The 24,947-nt window shown below is 38.3% G+C and overlaps 2 protein-coding genes across 3 annotated transcripts in view; one reads left to right on the top strand and one right to left on the bottom strand.

The window, feature by feature from the left end:
* Nucleotides 1-5,762: 5,762 nt before the first annotated feature.
* LOC130913757 (GRAM domain-containing protein 2B) lies at nucleotides 5,763-13,912 on the bottom strand. Of its 2 annotated transcripts, none has more exons than XM_057832589.1 (13): nucleotides 13,795-13,912; nucleotides 13,583-13,720; nucleotides 13,420-13,507; nucleotides 13,267-13,336; nucleotides 13,101-13,204; nucleotides 10,785-10,880; nucleotides 10,652-10,723; nucleotides 9,213-9,302; nucleotides 9,011-9,122; nucleotides 8,487-8,673; nucleotides 6,836-6,940; nucleotides 6,684-6,768; nucleotides 5,763-6,447 (listed from the first exon to the last, which is right to left on the bottom strand). In XM_057832589.1, the coding sequence occupies exons 1-13, from the start codon at nucleotides 13,890-13,892 to the stop codon at nucleotides 6,406-6,408; spliced, it is 1,287 nt and encodes a 428-aa protein (XP_057688572.1). In that variant the 5' UTR covers nucleotides 13,893-13,912; the 3' UTR covers nucleotides 5,763-6,405. The 2 variants fall into 2 exon arrangements, with proteins under 2 accessions (XP_057688572.1, XP_057688573.1); XM_057832590.1 differs by having other exon boundaries at nucleotides 13,583-13,715; nucleotides 13,795-13,868.
* Nucleotides 13,913-15,276: 1,364 nt separating this feature from the next.
* znf608 (zinc finger protein 608) overlaps nucleotides 15,277-24,947 on the top strand; it is a 40,194-nt gene continuing 30,523 nt past the window's right edge. Inside the window, exons 1-2 of the mRNA XM_057832198.1 lie at nucleotides 15,277-15,284; nucleotides 20,993-21,251. Of these exons, the coding sequence (XP_057688181.1) occupies nucleotides 15,277-15,284; nucleotides 20,993-21,251 (267 nt within the window). The remainder of the gene's footprint in view (nucleotides 15,285-20,992; nucleotides 21,252-24,947) is intronic.

The following is a 24,947-nucleotide window of genomic DNA, read 5'->3' on the forward strand; positions in this document are numbered from 1 at the left end:
AAGATGAAAAATGTAGCGACTAGCACAAAGTAACGGAGTAAAAGTAGCGTTTCTTCACAAATCTACTCAATGATTGATTCAATCTTGTTTAGGTTTTAGCAGTTGCCAAGGGATACATTTTGAAAATTCCCACCTGGAGACAGCCTTCCAGAATATTCCCAATGGGCGACGTAATGGGGATAATCCCAGCAAAAAGATTTCTCGTCCCGAAGTTTGTGATATAGTTCGTCCGCTGTCAGTGTGAGTGTGACACAAGCAAGATACACTTGACTGTGCTTCAAGTGGACTATTGTCATTTGTGACCTCCTCCCGCGTGAAGAATACCCCCCACCAACCCACCTGCCCCCACAATCCCTGACCATGGGAGCGAGAATGAAAGGAATAGAAAATCACATTTATTGCCTCCGCTTCCAAACAGATCAAATATCTGAAAAATCACATCTGCCTTTTGTACTACTGTCCAAAAACATACTATTCATTCTTACATATTTTCAATAATCTAAAATGGGTTAATAGTGTATTCCATTCATCGAAAATATAATTTAAAATAATAGTCTTTGTTTAGGTAATATTATTTATAATTTGTTTAAAACAAGCATTTTATTCCTAAATATGCATTTTCAGTGTTGTAAAACATTTTATTCATAAATATGTTAATTATTATATTTTAAATATTCCGACAAAACAAAGTACACATTTAAAATGTTAAAATGGAACAAAAGACATTTGTTTTTTATTTTATTCATATAAGTATTTTTAGACATCTTGAAACATTTTTTCTTTCAATTTTATTCTGAAACTAAAAGTCTAGCTAAAATGATTCCCTTTTAAAAGTCTATAGACTTTAATTACATATATAATATATATAGTAACAAAAATAAATATACATAGTAAAAATAATAAATTTATAAATATTATTATATTTAGAAATAAACTTGTCCATAACCTAACAACTTTTATTTAAAAAAAAAAATGGAAGAGTTTAATTGTTTCCTTACTTATACAATAAAAATAAAAGCCATCTGTGTTGTGACTCTGCAGGTCACATGCTGGACTGTCGCAGTCAAGTGATCTATTGTCATCCATCCATAACGACCCCCAGCCATGCAGCCCCACCATTTGACACCCTCATCCACCCTCTCCTGTGGTGACATCCCAGGCCACACGTGTGAAATGAAAAATGTCAGTGTTCAATTCACATTTTGTCACACCTTGCTATCTCGCAAATGTTAGTCTTAAGACTTTTAGTTGGGACAAGTTTCAATGGGAAGTTTTCAGTACAGTTGTGTTACACATGGAGCAACCAATCATCATCTTCTGCTGTGCAACAAAGACCAGCAATTGTTCTACCGGTGACGTTTTCACTGTGTGTGTTTGCATTAGCATGAGAACAACAGCTGCTTTATCTCAAGTCAACAAGCAGAACCAGAAACATCTTCTGTCTTTTCTCCAAGTTAAATTGGAATTTTCTATCTTACAGAGTGGTGGTTAACTCATTCATTGCCATTTGCCACGTTTACATGGAGCCAAATATTCCAATTACAATCGGAATATTTGTTCAAACCGAATAAATGTGTTCCATATAAACACCTCATTCGGAATGAACAGGCCCAAACCGAATGGAATTTCATTCCGATTCACAGGGGTGGAATATTCCTTTTCCCAAACCGATTAGAAGTAAAATTATATCATGTAAACAGGGAAGTGAAATGGTGTCTGGTTGCGTTCTTTCTGCGCATGCTCCGTACTGACGTGGTGACATCACTTGATGACGTAAGTAACGTCACTTGCAACATGGCTTCCAAGCACACGCACAGCGCACCCACACAACTTTTTAAATGAACGGCGTATCATTCTGAAGTTTTGTTTCCACTCGAAAAGTTAAAACAGCAGCTGATCTGACGATCGATCTCCATGTTTTGCAACGTGACGCTTTGTTTTGATTAATCTGCGCATGTCAGACGGCAGTTGTCAAACGTCCTTTCGGAATAAAGGCAGTCACATGTAAACGCTGGATCGGAATAGATGAAGTGACATGTAAACAGCTAATGTGAAATTTCCATTCGGAATGATTTGAATCGGTATGAATAAAAGTCAGCATGTAAACGTGGCTACTGACGGCAACAGATATTCAATCCATTTGAACTTGGAGGGCGGCAGTGCTGACAGAACTCACCATCAGTGGCAGCGGATGAGTGAAGTGGGTAGCACACCTGTAACTACCACAAGCGGGTCTGGGTTCCAATCCCATTGTTTGTCCCTATATGTCCCAATCATAATTGACCTTTCACAAACTTTACTTTTGTTAAACTGTCAAGCATCGTGACTCCGACGGCACGAGCCATAACAGGAAGCCGTATACCGGAGTGTGTTGGGTGGTGGGCAGAGTGGTAGAGCTGCCAAAAATGTTATTCAAGTAAGAGTGAAAAAGTATATGGTGAAAAGAATACTCAAGTAATGTAAAACTTTGAATAACTGCTAAGGATGTAATTTTTTTTTTTTTTAAACAATGGTATTTTTTTCAGCACTAAGTTATCTATATGAACTGTTATTATTATACTGTACAATAACCCATTGCTTTACCACATTAAGCCCCCAAAAATACCATTGGATTCCGGCGAAAGAAAAAAATTCCAGAAATGAAGCATCGTTCGTCCAAAGAGCATGAGTGCTCTCTAGTGGAGAAAATAGTTCCCAGTTTGAATAGTTGACTCGTGAATAGTTCCTATTATGAAATTAAAAGGATGATATCTCCAGTTTTCTGTGATCAGTCAGTGCCAAATAAAAAATGGGAGTGAGTTTAAAATCTGCACTTTCGAATCATGTTGAGGGCAGCGCTCTATGTCAAATACTTTATATTTTTACGGGTCTATAAAGACGCCACGTGATTGAACAGGTCAGTGTGATCATAGTATGGCAAGCTTGAGTCTGGTTGGTATATTGGAGTCGTGTGATTATTGTTGTGACGTCTCATTGGTGAAATTGGTAGAGCTACTATTGGCATCGTTGGCAAATAAAAAGTAAAAATATCTAGAATAAAGAGAAATGTAACAACTCGTGTAACCCAAAGAAGCGGAGTAAGAGTAGCATTTGTTCTTCAAAAATATACTCAAACAAAAGTCAAAAGTATGTCTTCGTAAAACTACTCTTGGAAGTACATTTTTCTCAAAAGGCTACTCAAGTAAATGTAACACGTTACTACCCACCTCTGGCAGTGGGTAGAGTGGCCCAAATGTTGCTCAACTAAGAGTAGTGTTTCTTTAAAATAATATTCAGGTACATCAAGCAAAAGTAGTCATCCAAAAAAATGGACTCAAGTACAACTAAAAAAGTATTTGGTGAAAATAAAACTCAAGTAATGAGTATACCATTGTATACAATATCTGAATTTATTTTAAACAATTGTATTTTTTTTCTCAGCACATTATCTATATGAACTATATTGTACTATGTATATATTAGAGCTGTCAAAATTATTGCGTTAACGGGCGTTAATTAATTTTTAAATTAATCACGTTAAAATATTTGACGCATTTAACACACATGCCCCCGCTCAAACAGATTGAAATGACAGCAAAGTGTACTTTCCACTTGTTACTTGTGTTTTTTTTTTGGTTTTTTTTTTGTCGCCCTCTGCTGGCGCTTGGGTGCGACTGATTTGATGGGTTTCAGCACCATAATTGTTACTGACATCAACAATGGCGAGCTACTAGTTTATTTTTTGATTGAAAATTGTACAAACTTTATTAAAACGAAAACATTAATAGGGGTTTTAATTTAAATATTTTAATAACTTGTACTAACATTTATCTTTTAAGAACTACAAATCTTTCTATCCATGGATCGCTTTAACAGAATGTTAATAATGTTAATGCCATCTTGTTGATTTATTGTTATGATAAACAAATACAGTACTTATGTACAGTATGTTGAATGTATATATCCCTCTTGTGTCTTATCTTTCCATTCCAACAATAATTTACAGAAAAATATGGAATATTTTATAGATCTTTGAATTGCGATTAATTACGATTAATTAATTTTTAAGGTGTGATTAACTCGATTAAAAATTTTAATCGATATAATAATAATATATATACAGCATTATATAATATATACACGTATATATGAACTATATTGTCCTATAATTATATCACCATATTAGGCCAAAAGAATACACAAAAACCATCGAATTCCAACGAACAATACATACAGAAATGAATCATCAACCAATCCAAAGAGCATTAGAGAGTGGTGAAAACATTTTCTACTATGAAATGAAAATGATTATAATATAATATGTCCGGTTTCCTGAGGTCGGGGTTTTGAGTAATGTTGACGGCAGTGCTCTATGTCAAATAGATTATTTTCACGTCAATTTCAGGATGGCACGTGTTTGAGCAAGCCGGCGTGATCATAGGACTTCCGACTGTAGGTGTGTGTGGTCATGTGACTGTATTGTTACGTCTGATTATTATAATAGAGTCATCTGATTATTGTTGTAACATCTCGTTGAAAATTGTAGAGCCACTGTTGGCATTCATTCATTCATCTCCCGAGTCACTTATTCTCACAAGGTTCGCGGGGGGTGCTGTAGCCTATCCCAGTCAACTATGGGCAGTAGGCAGGGTACAAGGAGACGAACAAACTGTCACGCGCACACAATTCTATGGACAATTTGGAGGGTTCAAGCCAGAGGACTGGCCCACGAAGGCAAGGGGAGAACATGCATACTCCACACAGGAAGGCCGGAGCTGGGATTGAACTCTTGATCTCAGAACTGTGAGGCGGACGCGCTAACCACTCATTTGAGTCAAATGAAGAGGGAAAATGTAACGACTCAAGTGTAGCCCAAAGTAAAGGAGTATGAGTAGTGTTTCTTCCATACAAATCTAGTCAAGTCAAAGTAAATAGTTTGACGTGACGAAACTACTCTTAGAAGTAGGCTACATTTTTTTCCTCAAAATGTTACTCAAGTAAACGTAACTGAGTAAATGTAACGCATTACTACCCACCTCTGTTTATAATATTCGTTAACACTAACTACAACGTTCATATCCAGTTTTTTTTATGTTCTTGCTTCTACTAAAGCAAGTCAGGCAACACAGCTAGGTCGACCTGTGGTGTACACGTAATCTTACCTTAAGAGCACACGTACATGTGCTTGTTTATTTTGGAGACATTCAGGTGGGAGTGAGGCCGTCCACACCGTTTATTCCATTGAAGCCACTGCTCCCCCAGATAAACTCTTGGTGTATCTCGTGTCTGATTTATATACTCCATAAGCAGATCACTTCACCAAGCAACAACTGCGGTCTGATCTGCGCTGGCAATCCCTACGCCCCCAGACCAGGTTGGGACTTGTATCCACGCCTCCAGCGCGGCAGTCGGGCACACTAACCACTAGGCTAGAAGCCCAGGCTGGAAGCTCCAGCTGCTAGCGTGATCTCTTGAAGGCATTGGGAGGGAAGGTTCCTTGGCAAACAATGCACCTGCTTGCACCCATTACACTAACTTGAGTTACCTGCTGTTAGCTTCAGTCATCTTGGTTTCTGTTTCCTTTGGTTAGCAGCCGCCAGCTTCATCTAGCATTCTCTTTAGGTAGTATCTAGTGGAAGCTACACACGCAAACAAATACTTAGATCTTAGCTTTAGTGGTATAGTAGCCACTTAAACTGGGACAAAAACCCTCCATTTTTGTGTTTGTGGAAGACTTTCTTTGTTATAAGAAATTGTTAGTATTATTTTTAAAACATAATGATTAGTCCTCTTATTAAACTACATCTCTAAGCCTTAAAAAGTAATGAAGCCAATCTCTCAATGAATAGGTAAACTTTGTTTAGATTTCTATCCCGTCTATTTTTTAATCAACGTACCTGTTGAAATGTAAACTGTAGTTGGTGTTCTGTAACAGTCTCCCTTCTGAGGAATTTGTCTCGTATAACATCTTCCTTTCAACTGACACGTCACTCATATAAACTAGGAATGATTTAGGTTATATTCCTAATTGCCTTGCTTATGGTCAAATGACTTAAGAAGTGTTCGTTTACTAGTTCTGCAACAGGACTTATTACTAACTTGAAGTATTTGTGACATCATGGTGAAAAGGTCTATTGGTTGACATCATCATTGACATCATCAGTGACAGGAAGTAGATTGTATTCGGGCCTCCTTATTTATTTAAGTGCAGTGATAAGCACCCATGTTTTTTCCCCCATCCATTTTAAAAGAGTTTCCACTGTATTTACAGGTTCGGGAAAAAAATTGAGACCACTGCAAAATCATCTATAACGCTGATAGGCTACCTATAGTTTGATTTGACTAATTGGCTGTCACAGAGCTTCATACGATATATGTAAAAACTTGCATTACATAATATGGATATTTACAAGAGTTCAATATTCATCAGACGGCTTCATCCAAAAGTCTTTGGAGATTCTTCTGCACCTGGAACACAAAAAAATACAAATTTTTCACTATCACATGCTACTGTAGCGACATGATAAACCAGCTCTTTCTAAACTTTGAACAGTTGCTAAATAGTTTATATTGACGAGTAGATTATGTGTTGATAAAAGTTTCATTAGCGTCAGCTGGAGTCCGGTGTCACTCTCAGCAGATGATCGTGTTTCATTGGTTACAAAGTCGCCCTGAAAGCTGATTGGTGGATAAGAAATCGAGACCTTCTCCAGCTTCTTGAGGTTGAGGCTCAGCAATTCAGAAAAAAATTCCCGGTTGACATTGTCGCTACCTCGAAGGTAGTCGTTTCTGGGGGAAAAAATGTCATCAACATGCTAGTGTGGCTTGAAGATACCCGGTAAAACATTTTACTCACTCGGGCTGAGCCAAGTCTGCAACGGAGCCGAGCGTTGCCAGTCGATGCTCCAAGGAAAACATTTTGACAGTCAGGAAGCAGGATGACAACACCAGGAAGCACACTCTAAACACATGCACACACACGAGTATGTATTGGAATCAGTGCGTCAAAGATTAATTGGTTAACTCGAGTAATTCGATAAGAAAAAAATCTTCGAATTTGCTACTTTGATGATTTAATTAGAGTAACATTGTAATGGTTTGTTTTGAAAGTGTTGTATTTGGTTTTATTGATTTGGGAGGGTACACTGCCCTCTGGTGGTAACAGTGAATATGACAACCCATCTAACGGCTGAATTCAGCTGATCCCTGTTAAGGCAAACATAAGGCTGGTTTTGTTTGAGTTTTTGTCTGTGCTAATAGGTTTGCTCACGAATTTGGCATTTAGCTTAACAGTATATACACTACTATTCAAAAGTTTGTGTTTGAATGATTTGTTGAGAGTTGTAAAAAAAAAAAAAATGTTTGCATTTTGTAGCATTTGAACTAGCAAACTTTTGCTATGCAAGCTATTTCGATTTACTGAATTTACATATCAATTTGACTAATACGACATCTAATTGTTTTGTGCTAAGTGTTGTCAAAATGTATCATTTTGCTCATTGTTGTACATGTGTTTGTGTTACAGCTTTACAAAAATCTAAATGTAAAAGTGAAGGAAGTCAAGTAAAGAAAAACAAATTTGTTTGCTGTTTGTCTGTCTAGCTGAGTAACATCACATTTAGTAAGCACAGAAGATACGTAAAATTACTTATTAACTGGCTGTCTGAATTTTATTTTGGTTTTTTTTGGGGGCAAAAGAGCAGACATAAAAAGTAGCAAATCAATAAATGGTTGTTCTTTAATACATTGTATTTTTTTTTTCCAGAAAATATTCTTTTTTTTTACTTAGATCCTCACTCTGTTTTACCGTTTACGTGCAGGTATTTAAATTTTTAAAATGCATTTATTGCTGTTGTGAAATGAAAGTGCAATTCTGTAGAGTTTGAATTCACATTTATCGCTCTTTTGAACGTGCAATCTCGGCGCCATTGGATGTGCAGGTCAAAGGAAATGTTATTGCAAGCATAAACACTAATTCACATCTCCTAAAATTATTCTGCAACACATTAAATGTTTGTTATCTGATGACTTGATTATTTGAACTAATGAAACAATACTGTAGAATAATCAATTAATTAAAGGGACTATGCAGAGTTTGTCACTTTTTTACTCGTGACTGCCACCTCCGGCATAAAACATAACTGCTATTTGCGTTAAGTTCATGTATTGCGCGCATGCAACAACGTAAATTAACGAGCGTTTGGCCCATCAAATCAGCACCAGAGAAACAGTAGCAAGTCTTAAGTGGGTTAGAAAAGTGTTTTTGTCGTGCGGAGACTAGGCAGAGGCTCGGTGAAACACTTCTGCGCCTGCTGCTGCTGCTGCGGGGACACATGTAAATGTGCACAGACGCGAGTTCGCCCAGAGTGGTCGACCCTCTTTATTGAAGGTGGTGGTATTGAAGGTATTTTAAATAACTCTAAAAATCCCTGTATAGTACCTTTAAATAATTGATAGCTGCAGCCTTAATTTGAATGTTATTGTGCTTGACAATGAGCCACACTCACAGGATGAGGTAAACACACAGTAGAGTGTTGAGGGAGAGAGTTTGCCCACTTCTGGTATCTTCTCGCTTAACTTCCAAACCATGTTGTTTGCTTTCCTGCTTGGGAACTTTATGAAGAAGGTTCTTCATTTGGTGTTGATGATCAGGAGGTGACTTCAAAATGTCCAGGAAGGAAGGACCTGGGAATTCTGTCACATGGGAAGAGGAAATAGGATCTTCTTTACCCTTCTGGCTTCATGAACTTAAAGTCATTGGCTGTCGTTGACAGGAGGAATCCATTCCAACAATGAATAATCATGTTACAGTTCTATTGATGAAGATTGACGACAGGAAACCTGAATTTTGAACAGGAGGGACTGGATGCAAATGATCTGCCAGTGCTCAAAATGGTTTGGACATCTCCCGCTGTCAATCCCAGCCAATGATTTATGATTTGAATCAGATGAAATCTCTTGCTACTTTGCGTTTTGCCGACTCAGTGCATTAACCTTAACAGTTAAACTAAACAGTCTTTAGCCGAGATACCTCCCATCTTGTCATCGTCCGGCGTCTGGGAATCGGAAGTGCTGCTTTCTTCCGTGTCTTGTTGACTCTTCCGTAGTGTTCTGTCCAGATCCACAAAGTCGGCATGGAAACTCTAATTGGTAAAAATAGCGACAAGTCAACCAGGAAGTTTTTGTATGAACATTGTTGCTGTTGTTTCGTTGTTTTTGTGCGTGCGACTGACCAGAGGAAAACGTGGCGAGTGAGGCGATGTCCGACCTCGAAAGTTGAGTTGGGATGAAGATGGGATGGGACTGTTGCATGGACTCTTCTCCTTTAAAAGCACAAATCACCAAGATAGGGTTCCTCGGGTGGCCGGTGGTTTGGACAAAAGCATTGAAAATATATATTCTCGCTGCTTATTTCCCTGAAATTATAACCCCTAATTCGTAAAAACTCATATTTATTTCAAAGTGTTTCTATTGGCCGCATGGCTTCTAATGCATTTGCAGTTAGTAGATTTAAGTCTCTTTAATTTTGTCACCGTATTAGATGTGGGACAAAATATAGCCTGGTGATATATCACAATCAAGTTTGAAAAAAAAAATGCATAGAAATCTATAGACTACATGCATTGCCATGTAATTTGAGTCGTACTGTAGAGCACATCAATATTTTAGTCAAATCGCTTTACTGACCCATAAACTTAACACAAGTAGCCTACAGCCATTTCGAGGTGCTCATGAAGCAGGGAGGAACACTTTCGGCTCATTATGTATAAGCAGAAGTACTGGCATCCACCAACTTCATGAACATTGAGAAATAATAAAAGGTCATTGAACTCACGGTTTCAAAACAAAACTAAAGTTATAAAAAAATGTTTTTTTTTTTAAACTAAATGGCATACATAGCAATTAACAAATCATTTGGAACATTGACTGACGAAATAATTAGCACAAAATAAAGTTTGAATGCTTTTTACATCTGTAGTGCCGCAATGAATGCTGGGAGGCACAAGGCATGTTGGATGACAACCGTGTTGACAGCAGGTGACAGCAGAGGTTGTCTGTTTCTCCCAAGGGAGTAGTGATGGCCAATTGAAGCTTATTGAAGCAATAAAGCTTTGCAGCCAATTGGCTTAAAGCTTCATGTTAGTTCATTTGCTCCATGGCGCTATCAAGTGGCCTTGAAGCCCAAGAGGTCCACAGGCTATTTGTTCAAAAAAATATGAATATGTTTGCGTTACTTTATGAACAAAATATACAGTGACGATAATTGTCATTCATTTTTATTTATAAATACTCACTTTCCTACTGGTTTTAAACAGTTTCTTTTTTTTATGGAAAAGTATTTCACTAGCTTTAGATAATGTACTTCACAGTCCAAAATTAGACAGGAGATCGTCATTGTGTTCTGCGGCCGCTTTAAATTGTAGTCTGTACTGCATTTGCATGTGCAACTAAAACAAAAATAAATACATTTTAATTACGTAGTTTTTTTGTTTTTGTTTTACATTTTTGGCATATCAAGGTTGATCATTATTGCAAGATTGATTGTATTTTCTCATTCCTACACCATATCAGTCTCAAACTTCGTCCATTCATGTGTTGTTATTTTTCTTAGAAACGAGACAGTTTCTTTAACATTAATATTCAAGTATTGTGGAGGAGATAAATATTTTACCTCTAAGTGAAGACAGATGGACATGAGGAACTTGTAGGTGTTGTCCCGGGCCAGGAAGGACACAAAGACGTACTGCAAAGAGGATGAAGTAGCTGAGTCAACGTGTTGGGAATTTGGATTTCCGCCGCCTCACCCTATCATTTGCTGTGGCAATAACAACAGCGTTGGGCACCAAGAGGGCCGTTTTGGTCTTCTTGACATGCGTGACAGATATTACCGGTATGGCGATCTGGGAAGAATGAGAGGTGAAAGATTTTACTCGAATAGAAATTGAATGCTGGTAGGATTATAGTTGGGAATAACAAAAACAATTGACACAGGGATCCAGATTTTTGACAAGAAAAGATGTGAATTATGACAGGGATGCCAGATGGGAAAGACAGTTTCCAGCCCAATAACACTGTAAAAGCTGCCCAGTTGGATAAAAAGCAGGCCAAATAACAAACTTTCCATTGAAGATAAGATGTTTCCCTGATCCAACTCAATCTATGGTTTGATATTATAAGCCCTCCAAAATAATAATCAACAGCGGTAGACCGGTGTTGTTAATAATTGCGTTAGAGGTGAATGGTGTTTCTAACGGCGTTCTTTTTTTCAGTAGTGAGTAATCAAATTAATTACTTTCCCCATCTTTGCAACACCATTACTGTTACTGAAGATGTGAAGGGGCATGTTACAACAATTTGGTTGAATGAAGTGGGGGTTGTCTGATTTTGTCACACATCCACGTGCTTGCCTGCCCTGGAAAGAGCAGAGTGGGTGGCGGGGGGGTGATGCTGTTGTAAACGTGATGATGATTGGCTTGGTGGGCGGATCATGCTCTGCTTTACTCAGTAGTCACTGCACGCTCTTGCAAACACAGGTCAGCGATAATGGCGACGGGCCAGCGAATTTCTAAGGTTAGTGTCCTCAAACTTGAATTTTCATATTTCTCTATCATTTACATCTTCATTCTAATGGTAAGCGTCACGTTTTTCCATGTTTCACCACCTGCATTAACCTTCTTGGAACCGGTGTTGATTTCGCTCACAAGAAAATCTGCTGTGCATCCGTCTGCGGTGCTGTCATGTCGTCGTATTTCGAGCATGTCATCGGATGTAGAAACAAATAGCGAGTCAAATTTTACGTCCGATGTCGAAAAGATCATGCGTCGAAGCGATCGCATGTAGATGTACCACTGTATATTTATTCATTATTAAAACACAAAAATACATGTTTCTCAGTAGAAAACACTGTCGAAGTACAACGTTAACAATAGCTGATTCCCATGTCCATTCTGGGTAAAATACATTTCTTGCGATTGCTATCAAAAGCAGAAGCAAATGCAACTGTCGCCATGAATTCAATCGAAACAAACCAGAATACACAACAAAAGAAACAAAGATTCACATGCACATGTTATCCATTTTAATGTTATTTTTACAATTATTATTACTCTTTGATGCATTTCTATTTATATATATATTCAGTGCTGTTAATCTTACTTTAAAAAAGTAATTAATTACAGTTACAAATTACTTCTCCCAAAAAGTAATTGCGTTAGTAACTATGTTACCTGAATGTAAGAGTAATTAGTTACTTGGCAAAGTAACTGGTGATAATTTTCACCACTTTTCTACAACAGTGCCTTCCTGAGAAGTCTACTGCTTTAAGATGGCGTCTGTTTACAAACGCATCTAGTTCTATATTATACATGTTGCTAATGCCGTCGTGTCTGTCATTTGCATCTAGTTCTGTTTATATATGATATCTACCAAAGCATCATGTGGGCGTAGTTTGTAGGCTATCGGCTACAGTCAGCTATTATTGGCGCCACCTAGCATAGTAGCATCACGTTTACAACGGTGTCACACTCCCTTGCCTCCTCCCCACTCCTGCTCTGCTCACTCGTCTCCGTGAGTCTTTTTCAGACTTTTCTCGCGTCAGTCAACAAACATCGTAATGCATAGTAACGCACGCCTTTCCCACCTCAGTAACGGTAAAGGCGTTGCCAAGATGAGAAAAGTAATTAATTAGATTACTCACTACTGAAGAAAATAATGCCGTTAGTAACGCCGTCATATTTTAACGCCGTTATTAACAACACTGTATAAATTGTTAATTACAGTGCATCTAACGCATTTTAACATCATGTCAATTGTAGAACGATTTTGTTGAATTTCACCACCTACAAGTGCAGTTCATACCTCTACGCACTGTGAGGCGCTAAAATGCCAGACATCATTAGAGCAAAGAAGGTGCTGCTGTAAAAAATCTATGTAGCTGAGACAAGTTGAACTGTTAATAAAAATGGTTTCTTCCAAAGCAGCCAAATTTTGTCAACCCTACCCGAGTCTTTGAAAATAGGGTTCAGTCCAGTTGGGCGGGAACCCGCGCAATCTGGCAACACTGCAGGGATGTAATTCTTTACAAAAATGATGTGAATGGCAAAGCATGAGCAGTTAAGAACCTTGGTGTCTTTTCCAAAGACTTTAGAGTGGAAGCAGATCCAGTGGTCGGAGACAAACATGCGGCCCTGGTACAAGATGTCCTTCTGCAGAGCACATGTGTAACCTGGAGAAGCAACCCTCGTTTATTTTTACTCATATAAACATGTTGAAACACAGTGTATTTACTTTGCCTGAGTTGCTCGTCTTTGCTGATCTCCTTGAAGATTTTATGATATTGACTATTACCCTTGGACAGCTGGAAGACAACAAAAACATAAGGCTGATGCCGAAGCAAATAAAAGGATTTTTAATGTCTACATTTTAAGGAATTTGTGAGACCTGACTGTAGTGAGACTTCTTCCTCTCTAGCTTTGAATCCAGCTCACTTTGAATCGGGGTCAGCAGAGATGCATCAAATGTTTTTGACCTGTCACACACATTTGTGACGTCGGCACGGTGAAAAAGTCATCATTTTTGTTTCAATGGAGTTGCTGTTATTTACCTGACCAGAGCTGATCTCCTGCATGTTGATGATTCCTGTTGTTGAGGTTGTTGCTGTTCAGTCTCGCTGTTCTGCAGATGCTCACGGAGCATTTTTGGGCTCCTTTGACGCTCCTCAGAAACCATGTCCACTTCTGAGCTGAGCACGGCATATTCTCGTTGACACAGGACGGAACTGAAGCTCAATGCAACTGAAGAAGCTGAAATGCTGACCTGTCAGTCATGTGTTTGTCCTTGTTGTAGTAGCGTCCATATGTTCCTCCACATGGTCTCCTGTTGCCGACCACCTGCTGCGTGCTGGTGTCCGTCATGTCTCGCAGAGGAGCCGACCCCGAACCTCACCTCATGCGAGCCTACACCTGCCCATGGGCGGGCCCTTCACCCCCTGCCCAATCACACCACTGCATGCTGCAATATGTTTGTTGGGGGATCCAACCTTCGACCTAGCTGTTGTTCTTTGTGGCTACCACTTTTAAATAAATACAAGATAAAGAACACTACTCTGGAAACTCAAAAGGAGGTCATATGATAACGCTTTTGTGTGAATGCGTGCGTGTGCATGTGTGTGTAGATCTTTGAGGGTTTGTGTGTGTCGGTCATACAATCCCATGATAGGTGTGTGTGCATGCGTGTGCTTGTGAGCAAGAGAGACGGTTTGAGTGTGTGAGTGCATGTGAATATGTGAGTATATACATACACACACAGCAGTTGTGTGTTTGTGTGTCAAAGTCCAGTGTGAAATGTTTGTCAAAGAGTCAGAAGTCGACAAGTTAACATTTTTCTGAACAAACCATGGTGGCTCATCAGTGATGGAGGTTTTGCAAATGCACAGTACAAAATGAGTAGCCAGGCGTGTAAAAGGATTTACATTTACATTAGTTTATAATAACGCTTAAGGAAAGCTTTTTGGTTCATTTTTTATGCACATACATGGTAGGGATCAGGGATCACATGCCTGATCGGTAGATAAATCATGCATTTCTATTATGTCTGAATCTATTGCAGATATTCTGTATCTATCAGTGCCGGTTTTAGGGGTGGGGCCACAGGGGTACTGGCCGCACCTCTAAATTGAATGGCCCCTGAAGTGCCCCGTTCCCATTTTAGCACAAAGCATGGATATCGCTGAATCCTACTTTTCTGGCAGTGCGACCTAACTGTTTTTCTTGGTCACTAGTGCAGCTGGCGTTTGGTACTTAAAGTTAACGATGATTAACAGGTTTGTAGCTTTGATCTGGCCACAGAAGACCTGGTAGCTCTACGATCAAAGGGACAAATGTGTTAATCATCGTTAAGCTTGTTACACGCTAGGCCTGAACGCTATTGGTAAAAACTATCATTGCGATTTTTTGCGGGTTTGCGATATTATATTGCGATATTCAAACTAAAACAATTTTCACCAGATAACTTGAATAGCTCTGCTTGGGATAGGCCTGAACTGTACTGGAAAAAATGAACATTGCGATATACATTGCCAAGGCTCCACACCTACCATTTGCATTGGTTGCACTGGTGAGCCTAACTTTTTTCTTAAGGTGCACCAACACCTACATTTTTCATTGCATCACCTTTAAAGCCATACTTTTAATCGCTCTCCATAACATTCATATAATTCATTCATTCATCTTCCTCATGAGGGTCACGGGGGTGCTGGAGCCTATCACAGCTAACGCCAGGCAGAAGGCAGGGTACACCATGAACTGGTCAGGCCTATCCCAATCAGAGCTATTCAAGTTATCTGGTGAAAATTATTTTAGTTTTAATATCGCAATGTAATATCACAATGTATCGCAACCCCCTCCAAAAAATCACAATGATAATTTTTCCAATATATTCAGGCCTATTCTAGAGTATGTTATACTAATGCTGCTTTTCGTATTAATGCTGATTTTCGTGTTAAAAATGGCTATTCAAAAAAGTGATTAAAATTATTGTTCCTTGTATTGTATCCTTACAAACTTTACTGGTTCATCTCTGCTTGACAGTGTCAAACAAAGATGTTTTTAACGCCACATGGAGGATAATCTGCGTATTGTCTTGTTGACCAAAATAAACACTGAACAAAGATGGCAGCGACACTTGGCCACTGAAAAATCCTTGAACCGCCACTGCTTAACTCAACTTCTTTGGATACAACTCACGACAGTATTCATTACTATGACTATTGTCCCATGTTATTATTATGATTACTGTCTCTCTGTTCTATTGTGTTGTTTCCAAAAAAGTCCTCCTTCTCCCATCCAACTCCATCTTTTTTGCTTTTTCTGGGCGACTGTAACAAGTCATCGCTCAGAATAGTGGCACAAATATAACGCCATAGTTAGGACTCTTTAAAGGCACCATGTGATTGACAGGCCAATCATCGGACTTCTGACTACAAGCTTGTGTTTGTTGATTTGACTATTGTTATGTCTGACTTGTATCATGAAGTCATGTGATTATTGTTGCGACGTTTCATTGGTGATACTGGTAGAGCCAGTTGGTGTCGATTGGCCTATTTTATGGGGGCTTCAGCCAATTACCCAATCCATTCCACTTTTTCATATTGAGAACGCCCACATCACTGAAAATCCATTCCACATTTTCCCCATGACCTTGCTCACAGTCGGTACCGGCAGCGTGTGTGTTTGTGTGTATACCTCTGATGAACACAGAGCAGTGCGTGAATAGAATGATGAAAGATGGACATAAGAAGGTTTTTCAAGGAAGTGAGTATGTATAACTGTTGGTAGTAACAGATAGCTCCAGCCCCCAGCTAACAGCAGAAAGTCCCATATAATTAATAAACCAAATGCTCCGCGTTTGACAAATAAAAATTTGGCTTGCACGCTACAGACAATCTCTGTGCACGTCTTACCCTTTGTTGTTTTGCGGTCAAAAGTACAGTTCATATATACATAACTCTGAGATCAGAAAAAAATAACATTGTTTGAAAAAAAAATCTAACAAAAATGTAAGCAGTTACTCAAAATGTTACTCATTACTTGAATATTGTTTTCACCAAATACTTTTATACTTGAGTGAATTTTTTGGATGACTACGTTTACTTTTACCAGAGTAATATTATTTTGAATTAACACTATTTTTATTTGAGTAAAAGTTTTGGCTACTCTACCTCACCTTCAGCATCTAAGTCACAACAGAGTGATAGACTGATTTGCCATCCTTAAAAACAACTAACTTGCAAGTAACTTGCAATTGTAGCCATTTTTCCCTGTTGTTCTACTGCATTAAAAATTAGACTGAAACAGCAACAACAACAATAATGAATAAATTACCAGTTTATGATAGCTGTTTGTGAAATTTTGTGCTTGTACGCTACATTTACTTATATCCTGTGTATCTCATTGGGGGCTTATACCCCCCTCCCCCCACCCCCTTTTTTAAAACCGAGTGACGCACCTTCTAGAGCCATTTGGGGCATCTCTGGCAAAAATAAAGTCAAATCTACTATGTAGGACACAAAATGTAACGAGTACAGTGAAGCCCATTGTAGGGGAGTAAAAGTAGCGTTTCATCACAAATCTTCAATTAGATAGACAGACAGATAGATAGATACAGTCTTGTGAAAAAAATTAGGACACCCCATGAAATAATCTTCTTTATGAAGAAATGTTTACATATCAATGTCTGATCTTGTTTATCTTTAACTCTGGAAAAGAAAGTGATTTAATTGCAGGTAAACAACAAAAATGAACATTGTTTTACTCATTACTTCAGTGAGACGCTTTTTGTAGCCATCTACCAATCTTTGACATCGGTCTGAAGAAAGTTTGCCCCTTCAACGCAGAATACTTTCAGCTGTGAGATATTTGAGGGGTTTCTTGCATATACAGCCCGTTTCAAGTCACCCCACAGCATCTCAATGGGATTAAGGTCTGGGCTTTGACTCGGCCATTCAAGGACTCTCTATTTCTTCCTTGTCAGCCAGTCCTTGGTGGATTTACTGGTAAGTTTTGGGTAATTGTCATGTTGCAGGGTCGAGTTTTGCTTCAGCTTTAATTTTTTCACAGATGATCTCACATGTTCCTCAAGCACTCTCTGATACACGATATAATTCATTATGGATTCTATGATGGTGAGCTGGCCAGGTACTGCTGCAGAAAAGCATCCCCAAACCATGACACTTCCACCTCCTTGCTTCAGAGTTGGTATGAGGTTCTTTTCCTGAAATGCTGTATTGGGTTTACGCCAGACGTGTCCTCTGTTCTAGTGTCCAATTAATTCAATTTTAGATGCATCCGTCCAAAAAAACATTATTTCAGAAGTTCTGGTCTTTGTCTTCATTCACTCTGGCAATCTTCAGTCTGGCCTTCACGTTGTTGTTGGAGAGCAAAGGTTTCCACCTTGCACACCTCCCATGAGGGTTAAACTTGTGAAGTCCCTTACTGATTGTATAAGCATTCACTTTCACATCAAGAGTAGCAAAAGCCTGCTGTAGGTCCCATGATGATATTTTAGGGTTTTTGGAGACTTCTTTTAGCATCTTGCTGTCTGCGCTCAGGGTGAACTTGCTTAAACGGCCAGACCTGGGCATGTTGGCAGTTGTTTTGAAAGTCCTCCACTTTTAAACTAATTTCCGGACAGTGGAATGGCTGATTTTATATTCTTTTGAGATCTTTTAAAATCCCTTACCAGACTCATAAGCATCTACAATCTTCTTTCTGAAGGCCTCCAACATCTCCTTTGATCTCACCATGGTGCTTTCTCTCACTTCAACAGTCAGTGGCACACATAGGCGGAATTTGACTTTTGGGGCATTGGGGCACAACATGTTGATGACCCCGAAACGCAGTGTCAGCAATAAAATTAACAAGAATATTTGTAATAATAAGTTGACAATGAGCGTTTTTTGTTTCCCATCATTCTTGAGGGGAATTCTAAATCAGGCTGCTTAGGCAATACTTTTCGCCAAGATCATCATCATCCATTGAATATGGTACGACCGCTGGTGTCGTGCCAATGTAGTTACCACCGTCAAAAATTGTATCCCCTGAGCGGAGCCATATGGAGGTAGATTTGGGTCTTTATAATTCAATCCCCCAAAAAAATCGCTTCAATAAAAAAAAAAAAAAAAAGTGTTTGAATGTAAAAATAAATTTGAAACACAAAACGCTAAAAAAAAAAAAATGCATGTGAATTTTTTTTTTTTTTTAATTGATTGAAGTCGGGGGTTTTTTGATTGAAGCAACTTTTTTGATTGAAGTAATGTTGATTTGTGTTTAGGCCACATTTTGGCTAGGACATTTCTGTCTTTATTATTCAAAAATTTTGAAAAAAAATTTTTTTTTTTTTAATGATATATGTTTAAAAATAAAAATCGCTTCAATCAAAAAAAGAAAAATTTCAATCATAAAAAAAATTTTGAATGCGAAAAAATATTTGGGATTAAAAAATTTGCATTTGAACACTTAATTTTCCATTGAAAAAGTTTTCTTTGATTGAAGCAATCCTTTTTGTGTTTGGGACATATTAATGGTAGGATATTTGTGTCTCAATCATTCAATCTCTCAAAAAGTTGCTTTGGCAAAAAAAAATATTTTCAATCAAAGAAAAAAATCATTTGAAAAATAAAATTGCCCTCCCCTAATATTATTTTTTTTAAATGAAAATTATATGCAAAGCAAATGAACGTCTAAGGTGCTAGTCACATGATCTGTTCGAAAAATAATTTTGACCATTATAAAAATACATTTTTATGTTCATTAATTTTTGTTGCAGTTTTATTGCTTTACCATTTATATATATACATATACATATATATGGCAGAAAACACAGACAAGACTGAAAAAGCAGTTTCTGCTCTTGCACCCCTCTTTAAAATAAACTGCTGTATTTTAAGCCAAAAGAACTGTTGTGCTCGATAAAACTATATGTCTATATGCTGCCATAGCAGATTCATGGCGCACCAAGCCTCCGAACAATTTTTAATTTGTCTGTTTTACCCTGAAAACCCCCCTTTACAGACGTCGCACAACTGCTTTTGTTTCAACCTACCCTTAAAAAGAAGGTAAGCAATTATATTTATTATTCGAAATGTCTGTCATTTTTAGCTCAGAATCATTAATTGATGTCTAATATTTAGTTTTAAAAAAAAAAATACTTTAAAAAATTCTTCACTCGCATATTTTAAACTTTCAAATGAATTACGTCACAATGAAAACTTTGGCGTCTGTAAAAAAGTCATGGATATCTACCTCATAACTATCGCTTAATTGTATTTTTTTTGTTACTGTTGCATTTTCCCTGATATGTTAGATGATAAATAAGCGATCCAACAAAAAAAAATGGAAAAATAATGTTTAAAAGGGTAACTACTGTATATGAAAAAGAAAATCTCAACCACTCCTTGTTGTCTGCGATTTCTGCATTGCGACCCTTGGTATATCACCATGTTTCACCCATAAAATTAAAAAAATATCCGGCTGTGGCCATTCACAGCTGTGTCTTGACACTCCGTGATACATGCTACATGGAGTTTTTGGATCGAAACAAGGTAAGTACGCGATAATATCTGGTTAAAATCGTGGCGTCTTTAATTCTGCTCTCGCGTGTTCTTGCCTCTAATTAGGGTTTTGCTGTTTAAAAAACATTTCTTTTAAAAAATGCCTTCCTGTTCAAAATTTTTGTTCCCCCAGAAAATTGAGATTTTAAGGTTTCCAATGATGTATCACACATGATTTCAGACAATTTTGAATGTTGGCCAAATTGAGGGTCTCAGAGCGGAGCTTCAAGTCACCTGAGTGTTTTCCGCCATATATATATATATATATATATATATATATATATATATATATATATATATATATATATATATATATACATATATAGGAAAGTCAATTACATGCAATGACACTTTTCAGCCACCGGGGGGGGGCTAGACCCCCGCCCCCCTTAAAATCCGCTTATGGGGGCACACCAAACTAAATGTGAGGTAAATAAGGCAAGCCTCCTTCAAAACACTGGGAAATGATGTTCTACTCATGTGCACCTGATGTGATACCCCTGTGTGTGATTTTAGCCATTTTAAACGGGGTTAAATGTGGGTGTCCTAATTTATTCCTCAAAAGAAATTAGATTTATCTAAAATGACATTTTACAGAAAGTTATCTAAAAAAAATCATCTTTTTTTCAGTTTTAATTGTTTGGTTACATTACTTGAATCTATAGATTGTTAAAATTGATATTAAATATCCATGACCACATATGTTAGAAAACACACAGGCTTCCATAGGGTGTCCTAATTTTCTCACATGACTATAGATAAAGAAAATTAAAAGCCCGCTCTCGTCCTCTCATGGCATCTCGTCTCCCTTCCTCTCCTCGTTGGGGTTTCTCGCGCATGTGCTTCCTTGGCCAAGCGAGCGCGCTGCTGTGAGCGCGACTGAGCTGGGGGGGGGGGGGGGGGAAGCTATACGAAGAAGAAGGAGGAGGGAGGAGAAGTAGGCGGAGAAGTGGAGGTGAGGAAAAGGCGAAGAAGCATATCAGGACGCGCCGCGCAGCGCAGCGCTTGCCTGCACCTGCACGACGCCGACCATCCGTCCATCCATCCGTCGTCCATCATCCATCCTCCGCAGCTGTGCGCGCTGGATTGCGGCTTGTCGGCGCCCAGACGGCCGCATGACGACGTCACCAACGCGGCCAAGAAGCACCGAGGAGGAGCCCACACGGTCAGTTGAGTGGATGATCGCAAATGTGATTGGGTGGGAAGGCCGAGATGGAGGTGAACATCGGCACATGATGCTCATAATGGTGTTCTATTGTTGTTTGGCACGTGCACTCTTTGTCTGGAACAGGGAGACTGTTTGTCCTTCCTCTTCATCTTCTTCATCGCGTCATTGTTTGCCTCACTTGACATCCGCGTGTGACGTCACGAAAAGGCGAAGACGGAGGAAAGAAAAGATGACGCATGTGTGTGTGTTTTGTGTATGTAGGCCTAGGTGTGTGCGTGCATGTAGCAGTCTTTCATTCATTCAGTGAGTGAGTGAGGACTCAAAGATGGAGGAACGATGCGTGGCGGGAATGTGAAGTGACAACACAACAACAACACATGACAGAATACACAACAAAACAGCCGGACTTTTAATTTGTAGTTATGTCCAGTTGCAATATGTATTCAGTTTGCTGTGTGTGTCTATTGCACACTTCTGTGTCCAGTGTGTTTCTACTTGTGTGTCCAGCTTGTGTGTGTCTTCAGCATGTGTTTAGTTGTGTGTACTGTCCAGTGTAACATTGACAATTAGAGAAGGGAATTTAAGGGGGGGCCAGCCCCTCCCTCCCCGGTGGCCGAAAACTGTCATTGCATATACCGTATTGGCCCGAATGTAAGACGGTGTTTTTTGCATTGAAATAAGACCGTAAAAGTGGGGGTCGTCTTATATTCGCGGTCTAGACGTTATACCCACTCACGACGCTAGATGGCGCCAGATATCATTGAAGCGATGTTCTGTCATGACAGTTGTCAGCTATCATCAAGTTTAACCAGTTTGCATTATTTTATTGCAATGTTTTTCCTTATTCAGATTGTTTCAAGACTACAGTTACAGTTAAGACTTCACTTTGATGGTTAATGCTGTTCTTGTAATTTTGTTGCTTTATCACAATAGATTGGTTTATTTGCATTTGAAAAAACAGAAGCCATTCATTTACGAATGTGATTGCACTTTAGTTTACATATTTAAATGTTCAGATATTAAGATTTGACTGAGGCAAAATAACATGCTTTTTCTCTCAAATATGTTGTTATAATCATTTGTTTCAGATGTACTGTAATTATTTTCAGTATAAAAATTAATTTGGTGTTCAAACTTGAGTCTTGAAAAAGAGGGGGTCGTCTTATAATCAGGGCCGTCTTATATTTGGGCCAATACGGTAATTGACTTTCCTATATATGATTTTAAAATTAAGACTTTTCCGGTAAATATTGTCTATAAAAGTGGTAAAGCAATACAACAAACAACAAAAGTGAATGAAATGAACAAAAAAAATTATAATCAGTCAAAATTATTTTTCCAACAAATCATGTGACTATAGTAATGATATGAGCAAATCGTATCTGCATGTTCGATTAGTAATGTCTGCTCGTCACAACACACGGAAGTCAGAGATACGCAGCGAGCTCGAGACAGCTGATAGAAAGCCCGCCAGTGGACCGTTAATGTTGATGATGCCTCTCTTCTGTTCGGTAACTAAAGATCTGTCAGTAAAAAACATCAAACCTTTCAGTAAGTTGTCTTATTCAAGAAACCCACAAATACAAAGTAACACAACTAGCACCTGAGATGGTCATTTTCTTTACTTAGCCAAAACCACCTGAGGAACGAAGTGGCAAGATGGATATACGTACTTTTTTCAAACCTAAGCTTTCAAAAGCGACAACAACTACAGAGCAAGAACCAAGTATTGAAAATGTGGACCATGAAAAGCCAGAGTTTCAATTTCCCCCACTAAAGACGCTAATTGTACAACAAATTTTGCACCCTTATTATTAGGGCTGTCAAAATTATCGCGTTAACAGGCGTTAATTAATTTTTTAAATTAATCACGTTAAAATATTTGACGCACATGCCCCGCTCAAACAGATTAAAATGACAGCAAAGTGTCATTTCCACTTGTTACTTGTGTTTTGGGGTGTTTTTCCGCCCTCTGCTGGCGCTTGGGTGCAACTGATTTTATGGGTTTCAGTCTTCAGCACCATAATTGTTATTGACATCAACAATGGCGAGCTTCTAGTTTATTTTTTGATTGAAAACAAACTTTATTAAAACGAAAACATTAAGGGGGGGGTTTAATATAAAATTTCTATAACTTGTACTAACATTTATCTTCTAAGAACTACAAGTCTTTCTATCCATGGATCGCTTTAACAGAATGTTAATAATGTTAATGCCATCTTGTTGATTTATTGTTATATTAAACAAATACAGTACTTATGTGCAGTATGTTGAATGTATATATCCGTCTTGTGTCTTATCTTTCCATTCCAACAATAATTTACAGAACAATATGGCATATTTTGTAGATGGTTTGAATTGCGATTAATTACGACTAATTTATTTTTAAGCATGATTAACTTGATTAAAAATTTTAATCGTTTGACAGCCCTCCTTATAATATTTTGCTCCCAAAGCTGTTGTGGCGGTGAATAAGCCCTGTTTTACATTCAATTGGATTCTTAATGTTATCCACAGGTGCTAAATAAACAAGTAATATCGTAAACATACATGTTCCACACGAATATGGCGTAAATTAATGCTTAACTACACGGTGAAGACGTAAACAGTGTGAGAGCGGTGTGCAGTTGTTGTGTGCAGCTAACATGGCAGGGTGTGTCTGAGGAGAACTTTTCTACTTGTCCGTCCATGAACAAACGTAAGTTATTTGAAGAAAGTTCGTCGTGTTTACTTTGTAACCGCTGTATTTGCGGCCATTTTTAACACAAAGTTGCAATTTCTGATAGGGTGCAAAATGGCAGAACACTGTTAACACTGGCGTGGGTACCATATACAATGAATGACGATCATGGCGAAAAGTATAGCTGTCCTAAGCAGCCTGATTTAGAATTCCCCTCAAAAATGATGGGAAACACACAAAAAAAACAAACAAACAAATATTTTCAACTTATTATCAAGTTAATTTTAGTGCTGAAACTGCATTTCGGGTTCATCAACATGTTGTGGCCCCCTGCCCCAAAAGTCAAACTCCGCCAATGGTGGGAACCTGTTGGTAACTGACGATATGATACGATAAAAAGCTCATGATGTGATAAGAATTATCTCACGATGAGAGGCGCGAGAAGTAAGCAGGGTTGCCGGATGGGAAAGACAGTCTCCATGTAGCCGCACCACACCATTAAGGTTGCCAATACCTTCCCAAAAAAATAAGGGACACCTGATTGGTAGAGCCAGTGTTCTGATGAATGGGTATTCCTTGTCGACAAGGGCGTAGGTTTGCATAGAGACGGTTGGGACAAAACACTACCAACTTTTCAGGATGCTGAAATTGTTTCCACCAACTTTTAAGCAACCTTATTTGCGTTATATAATGACTTCAGTTTTATAGGTCATTTATACTGTCTTCTCATGTGTTTTACTTGTTGTAATTGACCCAACCATTATTAAATTAATTCTTTTCATTATGTTTAGATTTACTGTACATCTTTTCACTTGCTGAATGTGCCGGTCCATTTTTTCCTCCTATATGCACATTTGATTGGCTGATGATTTGACCCTCATACACACGCACATAAGATATTAGAGATATGAGAAGTTAATTTTTCAGCCAGCAACAGTCACTCTTAGAAACATAAAAAGACAGCATTGTTTTGGAAGTGAGGAACACACCTTTAATTTTGCTACTGTAGGTCG

Source organism: Corythoichthys intestinalis, chromosome 3, assembly GCF_030265065.1.
Source record: "Corythoichthys intestinalis isolate RoL2023-P3 chromosome 3, ASM3026506v1, whole genome shotgun sequence".
Classification (NCBI taxonomy): Eukaryota; Metazoa; Chordata; class Actinopteri; order Syngnathiformes; family Syngnathidae; genus Corythoichthys; species Corythoichthys intestinalis.

Excerpts from the sequence above, each read along its gene's own strand:
- LOC130913757 (XM_057832589.1), bottom strand. The coding sequence starts at position 13,892 with ATGACGGACACCAGCACGCAGCAGGTGGTCGGCAACAGGAGACCATGT. Across the intron at positions 10,724-10,784 it reads TTGCCACAGCAAATGATAGG|TACGTCTTTGTGTCCTTCCT; the intron begins GTGAGGCGGCGG and ends TCCTCTTTGCAG. Across the intron at positions 8,674-9,010 it reads GGACGATGACAAGATGGGAG|AATTCCCAGGTCCTTCCTTC; the intron begins GTATCTCGGCTA and ends CCCATGTGACAG.